At 39.1% G+C, this 12,370-nt stretch overlaps 1 protein-coding gene across 2 annotated transcripts in view; it reads left to right on the top strand.

Moving 5' to 3' along the window:
• LOC306858287 (ras-related and estrogen-regulated growth inhibitor) overlaps positions 1 to 8,859 on the top strand; it is a gene marked incomplete at its 5' end in the record, with an annotated part of 29,069 nt that extends 20,210 nt beyond the window's left edge. The window contains 3 exons of one of the 2 annotated variants that reach the window (XM_079398734.1): positions 5,237 to 5,293; positions 7,756 to 7,829; positions 8,336 to 8,859. In XM_079398734.1, coding sequence (XP_079254860.1) covers positions 5,237 to 5,293; positions 7,756 to 7,829; positions 8,336 to 8,755 — 551 coding nt within the window. In that variant the 3' untranslated portion in view covers positions 8,756 to 8,859. The remainder of the gene's footprint in view (positions 1 to 5,236; positions 5,294 to 7,755; positions 7,830 to 8,335) is intronic. The other variant, XM_079398735.1, reaches the window with a different exon arrangement.
• Between the last annotated feature and the right edge of the window lie 3,511 nt (positions 8,860 to 12,370).

Genomic DNA, 12,370 nt, shown 5'->3' with positions numbered 1-12,370 from the left:
GTTGCAAGAATGTTTTTACAATAGCTAGCATTTCTAACACAATGCTAACATATTTTAACATGCATGTTTAGGGAATTCTGTCATCGTTTCTTTCTTCTGCTGAACACAAAAGAAGATATATTTTGAAGAATGTTGGTAACCAAACAATTGATGGTAGCATTGATTTCCATGGTATGGGAAAAAACACTATGGAAGAAAATCAACTGTTTTGTGATATTTGATCTTATGAGATACCTGTTCATGTTTAAACAATTATTTTTGACAGGTTTTTTCAGAAAACAAGATTTAAAATCTGTCATTTTGCAACTTAAGCAAATACATCTTGAATTAATAATGTTTTGATGTTTGGACTGGAAAACAAGACTGAAATACTGAGGAAGAACCTAATTTTTTGCAGCATGCTTGTGTTCATAATCCAATTCTGACGCAATCAATCGCTCTAATTCATCATAGAGAGGCACTTTCACCATCTGATCAATGATTCAGAGTATCTGCTCTAGTCTCTTGACCTGACGATGGAGAAATGTGGGTCAAACACAAAGATTCTGAATGGGATCTGAGAAGATGATTCATAACGGTGAAGTCTGGACTTAAAATAACACATGACGCGTCACCAAACACAACACATATCAGAATCAGCTATCACCTTCACTGAAGGTCAACAAATCCATCCTACAAAGACAAAACAAATGTGTCAGGATGAAAAAGAAACATCATATAAATAGACAAAAGACGCCAACTAAAAGAATCCACAAATATAACTAACCTGAGATTTCTAGCTGTTTTTAGGACGAGGGAAGTTCTTGTTTTAAGCCCCGCCTCTGAGGACCAGATGATGTCATCAACATCTCTGGACTGATTTTCCCAAGGGGAAAATGCTTAAATGCCTAAAAGCTTTTAAAGCATATCATCTACATTATTTACACTGAAAGAATTTGGTGTAGAAACAATTCTCACTGTAAATTTCACAAACAATTACAAATGTGACCCTGGAGCACAAAACCAGTCATAAGGGTCAATTTTTTCGAATTTGAGATTAATACATCATCATAAAGCTGAATAAATAATCTTTCCATTGATGTATGGTTTGTTATGATAGGATAATATTTGTCTGAGATACAACTATTAGAAAATCTGGAATCTGAGGGAGCAAAAAAATCTAAATATTGAGAAAATCTCCTTTAAAGTTGTTCAAATGAAGTTCTTAGCAATGCATATTACTAATCAGAAATGAAGTTTTGATATATTTACGGTCAGAAATTTACTAAATATCTTCATGGAACATGATCTTTACTTAATATCCTAATGATTTTTGGCATAAAAGAAAAATCTATAATTTTGACCCATTTAAAAGTGCCATAGAATGCACTGATACAATATTTTCAATTGTTCTCTGATATCTACATTGAAGGTATGTGGCTTAGGTAAGGGAAAAATTCTCCAGAAACAGTTTTACATGTCGATTTAGAACCCTAAATTTCTCCCCAGAATGAAACGGTCTGTTATTGGCTTATTTGGAAGGGTCATGAATAATAATGTTGAGCTCTGCTCTGATTGGCGGCTCATTTCAGCAGCTCACAGGAAGGAAACACAGGGAAAATATATGCATTTCAATACTTTCTTGCGCAGTTATATCGTTGGGTAATTATACTGTAAATAAAATGCGGGCATCAGGGAGCCGTTATTAATATGCTGGGCATAGAAACTGCTTTGGAATGCACGATCGCGTTTTACTTTCAGTTTCGAGATCGCATGTACTCTGTTTATACTATAGAGCGGCAGTACCTACCACACATTTGACAAGATCAGATGCTTGTCAGTGGTGCTCAGGATCTGTAAATCATTCATCATCCTCAGTCCTCTCTCCTTACTCTGTTTATGTGGTAAGTGAAATCTTATGTACTGTAATGTAACAGGCTACTGCTAGCAAGAAGCTAACCATGTCCCTTTAGCAAAGTATTCTATAGGCTTTGCCTTTAGTGGCTCGCGTTATTTTATTAGAACACCTTATTTGTTTTCCATGCCTTTCTGAATACAGACACCAAACCATCCCTGCACTTCACATCCCCTGCACAGCCTGGAACATAACATTTATTGCCATGATCTGCCATTTTCACTGTTGTCCTCGCTCGTATTTCTTCACAATACCTGCAGAACTTCTGATGGTTCATGGGCAGGTTTATGCAAATGTTGGGGGTGTAACTATTAGTGATCCCGACTGTTGCGTCACAGTCGGTGTTATTTTCTGATTCGCCTATTTTTCAGTGGTCTTTTTTATTCATGAGATTTTCATAAGAAGGAGGAAAGAATGGTGTCTGAGGCTCACTGCATGTCATTTCCATGTACAGAACTCTTATTATTCAACTATGCCAAGTTGAATAATAACCTTTAATGTATTTTTGGCTATTGCTACAAATATACCTCAGCGACTTAAAACTGGTTTTGGGGTCGAGGGTCACAAAAAAGAAACATTAGCTAAGTTTTTATCCAAAGATGCAAATTTAATTTATGCGCAAAACTGTAATATCTCATAAAACATTTGCAAATAAAGCACCGTTAGTAAAAGACAAAAAAATCATCACTTCTTGACGACTAAATATCACTAAGAAAAGTATGCAAGGCCATGGGATCAATTACTTGCGCCTCAGAGCGAGCAGACGAAACACCATAAATGCGGTTAATGCTTTATGCAGTCGTTTAAGACAATTATACAGAAATACTTAGATGACAGACTTTGCTCAGGCATTTCAGAACGACCAAAACAACATTTCAGATGCTGTGCAACGAGATTGATCCGCTGGTTAGTCAAGTTATCCCGTCCCATTGCACTAAGTTACATACATTTTTTGATGCACATGGTGGAATTTATTGTTTTGGATTGAAAGGATAAAAAGTTAATTCTACTAATTTGTGTGCATACATTTTTTTATGCGCATTTTTAGATTTTATGCACATGTTGGCGTTTCCAGCAAGCGTTTTTTTTATGTCATATTCCAAAATGCGCATATAAATAGGTGGATGGAAACGAAATGGAATTTTTGAAGTAGACACACCAAAATAGTATTGTCTTGTATTACATGCTTCAATAATCTTTTTACAACTTTTTTGTTTTGAATTTTTGTAGTGCAGTAAGACACAAACATTTCTTCTCTTGAAAGTGATTTCTCAAACTCAAAGCATTTATTTTATTGCTCTTTATCTATTTGTGTCTTTAGATTTCAATTTCAATCCATATTTTTGAAGAGTTTTTTCTCTTACATAACCAAATTTTACAGTTTTATTATTTTTTTCCCCTAAAAATACAAAATTGCATCGTGGGAGACAGTTTGCGTATGAAGGCACATGAAAATCTAATCAGTTATTAAATATTTTATATCATGAAGTAACTACAGTAACACATGAAAAGTAACACATTCTTTTCTTTATTGCAACTAACTGTTATTGATCAGCTTTTAATAAAGGACAGGTTCACAAATGATAATTTTGTCATCATTTACTCAGCCTCATGCTGTTCTACTAGATTGTTTTTCTTAGTAAACACAAAAATGTTGGAAACCAAACAACACTGACTTCCACTGTAAGAACAAAAACAAACTTTTGTGTTTAGCAGAAGAAAAAGATGAAGATGATTATTTTTGAGTGAACTAGTCCTTTGAAATAAATCAAAAATATTAACTGATATGAAGTTTAACTTAAACTTATTTTAAAACAAACGTATTATAATTATTATGCATTTTTTATTTTAAATAAAACTTGAATCTAATTTATTAAATAGTATCTGAAAAGAAAAAAACTTGAATTTAGTTTATTTCAGCTTGTTATCTCTAGTGCTTTCAAACGATTAATCATGATTAATCGCATCCAAAAATAATTTTTGTTTACATAATGTGTGTACTACGTATATTTATTATGTATAAATAAATACACACACATACAGTATATATTTGAAAAATATTTACATGTATGTTTATATTCATATAATTAATATTATATATAAATATATTTAATATATAAGCACAATATTTGTCTTAAATATATACATGCATGTATAGTGTACACACATATATTATGTAAACAAAAACTTTTACTTTGGATGTGAATGATCGCGATTAATCGTTTGACAGCACTAGTTACCACGGTACTTTTGTTTGAGTTTTCGTTGAGCTGTCATGCTAAAAAACTAAAACTAATGAATAAAACATTTATGAAATAAAATTATATAAATGCAAACACATACTCGTTTAAAGAAAAAACCCTAACTAAAGTGAAAGGATGTCAGCAAATGCCGTACATGCCATTCACTCATATTACGTAACATTTGTTTTGTCTAATTTCTACACTGCCATTTATTTCCTCATCTGGAGGTTTTGAGGAGACACTGAACAAACACGTTAGATTGTGTTGATTAGCCGGGTGTCCCTAATCACTCCAGCTGTCAGCAGATGATTCAGCAGGAGTCAGATATGAAGGTAGCAGTGTGTTCCTCTCACACACTCACTCACAGACACAGACACACACACACACACACACACACACACACACACAGACACAGACACAGACACACAGACACAGACACACACATTCACACACACACACACACACACACACACTCACAGACACAGACACAGACACAGACACACAGACACAGACACACACATTCACACACCCACACACATTCGCACACACACACACACACACACACACACATTCCTGCAGGACGTTTTAAGTGGAAGCAGATGAAATCTCAGCTCTTTATGTAAGTGGATTCTCTGCACTCATTTGTTTGCATGTGAAACGCACGACTGAGGCCTGACCTCCCGTCAAACAGAATCCACGCACGTCTCCGTGGGCCGCAGCGCCGCTATTTTTGTCCAGTCTTCAGTGTGGGATGTAGAGGACGTGAAGGAAGGTCACCTGCTCTCCCACACACTCATTATTTCAGACAGCAGCACAAAAGAGCCGCTCATTCAGCTTCTGCAGAGCGCACATTCACTCCATCCACAGCATCTCATTCACTGACACCCACATCTGCGCTGCTTCTGCGTCATTCGCATTCAAGCAATGAATGATCAGGCAGAATCTCAAGAGATTCCTTAAGACGGTTCTTTAAACTGACCTGAGATGGTCACTCCATCAGAAAACAGTGAAGTCTAGCCGGTGTGTGTGCGTGTCCTCTTACATTCATCCTCTCTGAGTCTCACAACATCTCTTTCTCTCTGTGTATGTGTCTGTGCAGCTCTGGTGGTTCGGTTCCTGACCAAACGCTTCATCTGGGAGTACGACCCTACACTCGGTGAGAAAAACACACACACACACACACACACACTTACTCAGACACACACACACACACACACACACACTCACATACTCGCGCACACACACACACACACACACTTACTCTCACACACACACACACACACACACACACACACACTCACATACTCGCGCACACACACACACACACACACACTTACTCTCACACACACACACACACACACACACACACACACTCACACTCACACACACTCTCTCTCTCACACACACACACACACACACACTCACATACTCGCGCACACACACACACTTACTCTCACACACACACACACACTCATATAAACACACAAAACACACACACAATTTTCATATATTTAAGAATTCATTACAACAAAAATGGATGTTTATCTCGAGCTGATATTCACCTGCCTCTAAACATCACATGATAATGGAAAACTGTGATTGGTTAGACTCAGCTGTAATTTGCCTAATCTCAGGACCCTACGAGACGAGCCGAGCTGTAAAATCGACCGTTGATGCTGTTCATGACCTCATCACAGGTGACCTCTGACCTCTGTAAACTCAGGACAGACTGGAGGAGTCACAGCCCGAGCTTTGAAGCGAGTGAAACGCAGAGACGTGACGCTCATTTGGAGTATAAATGGATGTGAAGGTCTCTTTGATAAACACGCCTGCCCATTCTTACCCATCAAACCTAATTGAATTCGCCGCCACAGGCGCCTGCAGGGAATAAAGAACGGTTCATTTGTGTCCTCAGATAAAACCAGTCTGAATCTGAGTTTAGTAAGCTGTTTACAGGTAGAAAGGAATAATTCACACTGAAAGAAAAGTCATTCCAGACTCAAGTGCATTAAAGAAGCTCAATGGAGTATCATACGGACACAGTTATGATGCTTTATAGTGTTTCTATAAAAACACTAAGCCACAGCCATGTCACCCTGCAGCCCAAGACCGGTTGCCCACTGAAGCTAAGCAGGGTTGAGCTGGTCAGTACCTGGATGAGCTGGTCAGTACCTGGATGAGCTGGTCAGTACCTGGATGAGCTGGTCAGTACCTGGTTGAGCTGGTCAGTACCTGGTTGAGCTGGTCAGTACCTGGATGAGCTGGTCAGTACCTGGATGAGCTGGTCAGTACCTGGATGAGCTGGTCAGTACCTGGTTGAGCTGGTCAGTACCTGGATGAGCTGGTCAGTACCTGGTTGAGCTGGTCAGTACCTGGATGAGCTGGTCAGTACCTGGATGAGCTGGTCAGTACCTGGATGAGCTGGTCAGTACCTGGTTGAGCTGGTCAGTACCTGGATGAGCTGGTCAGTACCTGGTTGAGCTGGTCAGTACCTGGATGAGCTGGTCAGTACCTGGATGAGCTGGTCAGTACCTGGATGAGCTGGTCAGTACCTGGTTGAGCTGGTCAGTACCTGGATGAGCTGGTCAGTACCTGGTTGAGCTGGTCAGTACCTGGATGAGCTGGTCAGTACCTGGTTGAGCTGGTCAGTACCTCGATGAGCTGGTCAGTACCTGGTTGAGCTGGTCAGTACCTGGATGAGCTGGTCAGTACCTGGTTGAGCTGGTCAGTACCTGGTTGAGCTGGTCAGTACCTGGTTGAGCTGGTCAGTACCTGGATGAGCTGGTCAGTACCTGGTTGAGCTGGTCAGTACCTGGATGAGCTGGTCAGTACCTGGTTGAGCTGGTCAGTACCTGGATGAGCTGGTCAGTACCTGGATGAGCTGGTCAGTACCTGGTTGAGCTGGTCAGTACCTGGATGAGCTGGTCATTACCTGGATGAGCTGGTCAGTACCTGGATGAGCTGGTCAGTACCTGGATGAGCTGGTCAGTACCTGGATGAGCTGGTCAGTACCTGGATGAGCTGGTCAGTACCTCCACACAAACATTAAGTGTAGCTGGCACAACACCAGTGCACAAAGAGTCATTGATAATACTCAAAACAACAGGACATAGGGAAACAAAACATGATTTAAACAGACAAGCTGGAACCGGATCAACTCTAGAAGACGTAGCTTTCATTTTCAAAATCCTATTACAGAGAGACTGAGAGTCATGAACAGCAAAGTTGGAGAGAGAAATACCAGAGAATGTATGAGCATCAATAATGTGATTACGTATATTATCAGTTTTGCTGTTGAAAAACTCCAAAAACGTATTACAAAGGTGAGTTGAAGCAGGAACATTAGAGAGGCTGTGATGTTTAAGCAGCTTGATGATAGAGTGAAACAGAAGTTTAGGGTTTCTCCGATTGCTGACAATTATCTGTGAAAAATAAATAGATCTAGCTGACCCAATTCCAGCCTTGAAATTAGTGCTGCAGTTCAATCTTCATATAGAGTCGCTGGAGTGAATCGACTCATGATTCCGAACACGGAAACGAAGAATCCATGTTCTCTGATAGCAGATGTGAAGTTTAATGTCACATCTGACCGCTAACACAGCTTTATGTCTCTGACAGAGTCCACCTACCGCCATCAGGCCAGTATCGATGATGAGACCGTCAGCATGGAGATTCTGGACACTGCCGGACAGGTGCGCTAAACACAACCATACACTTCAATAGCTATGTTTCCAAAGACAATAGATAGTCTTTGATTTTTTTCTCTTTTTTAATATGTCTATATTTATTAATTTTATTTATTTGTTTTAGTTTAAATATTAATTCATCAGACACTCATCTAAAGTGATTTACAGTCAAAGTATTATATTCTTTGTTAAGATTTTGAATTAAATGTTATTATATATTCTGTTTTCACTTTAATTTTAGTTAAAATTTTACAAATTTTGTTGTTTGTTATATTTTTATTCATTTCTACTCGTTACTTTTAGATTGTTTTAGTACTTGAACTTAAACTAAACTAATTTTATTTCAGCTTTACTTCGGTTGAAATTTATTTAATTTCAAGTTTCACTTTTGGTTGGTTTCTCCTGCATTAACCCCTGATGAACCGGGGTTGAACCTACAACCTTCGTCTTTAACTGCTAGGCCACGGCCACAGGTCATGTGACCTTACTAACATCGTGTGTGTGTTCCACAGGAGGACGTGCTCCAGAAGGAAGGTCACATGCGTTGGGGCGACGGGTTTATCCTGGTCTATGATATCACGGACCGCGGGAGCTTCGAGGACGTGGCTCCACTGAAGGGCCTCCTGGACGAGGTCAAGCGGCCCAAACACGTGCCTCTGGTGCTGCTGGGAAACAAGGCGGACCTGGACCACGCCCGACAGGTGGCCACGGAGGAGGGCGAGCGTCTGGCGGCCGACATGGCCTGTGCGTTCTACGAGTGCTCGGCGTGTTCGGATCAGGTGGGGACGGGTGGAGGCGTGGCGGAGGCGTTTCACGAGCTCTGCAGGGAGATCCGCCGCAGACGCGCCGTTCAGGGCAAAACCCGCCGCCGCAGCTCCACCACACACGTCAAACAGGCCATCAACAAGATGCTGACCAAGATCAGCAGCTAAAGCATCCCTGGATATACACTGCCGCTCAAAAGTTTGGGATCAGTGAGATTGTGAACATTTTTAAAGAAGTTTCTTCTGCTCATCAAGGCTGTATCTATTTGATCAAAAATACAGAAAAAAAAATTATTTTGTGAAATATTATTGCAATTTAAAATAACAGTTTTCTATTTTAATATACTTTAAAATATAATTTATTTCTGTGACGCAGCGCTGTATTTTCAGCATCATTACTGCAGTCTTCAGTGTCACATGATCCTTCAGAAATCATTTTAATATGCTGATTTATTATGAGTGTTGAAACTGTTGTGATGCTTAATATTGTTTTTGGGACCTGTGATTTTTTTTTTTTTAGGATTGTCTGATTAATAAAAAGTTAAAAAGAACAGCATTTATTTAAAAAAGAACTTTTGTGTTACAATATGCAATGCTATTCAAAAGTTTGGGGTCAGTGCGTTTTTTCTTTCTTTTTTTTTTAAAGAAATTAATACTTTTATTCAGGAGGGATGTGTTAAATGAATAAAAAGTCAAAGTGAAGACTTATATTGTTAGAAAAGATTTCTATTTTGAACAAATACTGTTCTTTTTAACTTTGTATTTATTAAAGAATCAAAGAAAAAAGTATCACATGTTCCAAAAAACAATATGCAATCACAACAGTATCAACACTCATAATAAATCATGATATGAGAATGATTTCTGAAGGATCATGTGACACTGAAGACTGGAGGAATGATGCTGAAAATTCAGCGCTGCGTCACAGGAATAAATTATATTTTTAAGTATATTAAAATAGGAAACCAATAGTAGAAATTGCAATAAGATTTCACAATATTACTGTTTTTTCTGTATTTTTGATCGAATAAATACAGCCTTGATGAGCAGAAGAGACTCCCTTAAAAACATTAAATATCTTACTGATCCCAAACTTTAGAACAGCAGTGTGTTCACCCTCAGTTCATCTGAGATATAGATGAGTGTGTTTCTTCATCAGGTTTGTAGACAGCTGATAAACAGCTGATAAAAACATCACAATAATCCACACCACTCCAGTCCATCAGTTAACATCTGGAGAAGACAAAAGCTGAAACTAATCCAGCATTATGATGTTTTTAAATATTAGTCCATAATCCCTAATAACGCTTCTTCCAGTGAAAAAGTCCATCTCCTGTTGTCTCTCAGATCAAAATCCAGCCACACATATGTTTAGATCTGTTTTGGACCGTTTTAAACTCTGCTTGATCTGTGCAGATTTCTCTCCTGATTCAGACCAGAAGAGTTATTATGGATTATGGACTCTATGGTATTTGAGTTAAAAACGTCTTAATGATGGAATTGTTTCAGCTTTTGTCTTCTCCAGATGTTAACTGATGGACTGGAGTGGTGTGGATTATTGTGATGTTTTTATCAGCTGTTTGGACTCTCATTCTGACGGCACCCATTCACTGCAGAGCATCTATTGCTGAGACACTGATGCAGAGACACATTTCTACAAACCTGATGAAGAAACACACTCCTCCTGATCTCAGATGAACTGAGGGTGAACACATTTCCATTTTCCAGTATCTGCCAGTGGACTTAGAAAAAATAATGTTTAAATTGGCGGATATTTGTTCTTGTTTCAAGCATAAATTTGCTTAATTTTGATAAATTTTTCAGAAAACAAGTAATTTTGCTTCTGAAGTAAAAGTAACATGATTTTGACTGGAAAACAAGACAGATGTACTGAGGAAGAAGCTGTTTTTTTGCAGTGCAGAACTGCGCAGACGCATCAGTGCCTTGTGTTTCTCCGTCTGTGGTGTGTTTTCTCTGCGTGTTTCTCCACGGTCTGAGGTCTGCGGCTGTATATTTGCTCTTACAGCTGAACTGAAGGATAGCATGAAACATCAACACACATATCAGCGTTTCAGATCGCTCGCGTGTTGACCTAACAGAGACATTTTGAGCCGTTAAATAAAGTACTATCCCGCTCATAATCACGGCTCTCTGACTTCAAACGAGGATGGTGGAATGTCTCCTGATGCTATCTCAGATGAACAGATGTGTTTCAGGACAGATCATATCTACATGATTTCCTCCTGACTGTCACAAACTCCTGGAAACACCTGTAGATATCTGCCTGAATGTCTCCAGAGCTCTATTGATGTGTACAGTAAAGATGTCTGACCGTGTTCTCCGTGCATTGTAGACTTTCTCCAGCAGAAATGTGTTTAAACCTCATGCATATGAAAAGAAAACAGCTGCTGGTTTGCATTCGTCTCCTGGTGCATCTGCAGTTGATATAAAACACAAACATCACTGATGGTGAGATCTCACAGGTTTGTTTCTCAACAGAAACAAACACAGACTACTAACCTGTTAACTCTGCAGCTTTAAACCGTGTGATCAAATCATTAAAGAAAGGGTTAATTCTGTAAAACTGCATGACTGAAATGAGCACAAACATTTGTAATGAGACATTTCAAGCACACATAACAGTCAATGCATTACTTATCATTAACTAATGACACAATTTTTTAAGCATTTCTTAATCTAGGTTAATGTTGATTTATAATTATACTGTTTACTGTTAATTCATGTCCATGCATAAATGTTAATGAATACAATATGGAATGTTAAAATGCATGCCTATGACATCAACAGTAATATGTTAATTAATGGTAATGAATGTGTGTGTGTGTGTGTGTGTGTGTGTGTGTGTGTGTGTGTGTGTGTGTGTTGGGTGTCTCTGTCGGGTGTTGTTCTGTGTGTCGTGTTCATACAGAGGATAATTACACACACGTCTGTCTGAGAATAGAAACCACAGAAAACCACAAACTCAAACTCAGCGTCCAGAAGCAGTGACAGAATCACACAGATCACATTCATGCATTCAACAGATGCTATCACACTGTACCTTCACAATAATATCAATTTATCTGATGCAATTGCTACTAAACACATTTGCAGTTGTTTGCTTTTGATTGGAATGCAATACAAGTAGTGTTCCCTTCCAGAAGGGCCCTTCAAGGGTGCAAAAACACAGTTTGGAATCGTCCACTGTCTCCAGACACACTCACACTAAAACACACACACACACACACACACACACACACACACACGTTGGTTTTTGTGGTTTATGGGGACTCTCCATAGGCGTAATGGTTTTTATACTGAACAAACTGTGTGTGCTATTGCCCTACACCAACCCTACACCTAAACTTAGCCCTCACAGGAGACTTTGTGCATTTCTACTTTCTCACTCTGTATGATTTATAAGTGTTTTGAAAAGGAGGGACATAGGTCAAAGTCCTTAAAAGTCACCTTCACCTTGTAATACCTGTGTCATTATACACATTTATGTCACAAAAACGCGCACACTCACACATACACAATCACACACACACACACACACACACACACTCTCACTCAAACTCACTCACACACACACACACACACACACACACACACACACTCTCACTCAAACTCACTCACACACACACACACTCTCACTCAAACTCACTCACACACACACATTCTCACTCAAACTCACTCACACACACACACACTCTCACTCAAATTCACTCACACACACACACACATTCTCACTCAAACTCACACACACACACACACACACTC

This window comes from Barbus barbus (assembly GCF_936440315.1).
Source record: "Barbus barbus genome assembly, chromosome: 39".
Classification (NCBI taxonomy): domain Eukaryota; kingdom Metazoa; phylum Chordata; class Actinopteri; order Cypriniformes; family Cyprinidae; genus Barbus; species Barbus barbus.
The sequence above is the reverse complement of the archived record's forward strand: the minus strand, read 5'-3'. Positions and strand labels throughout refer to the sequence as shown.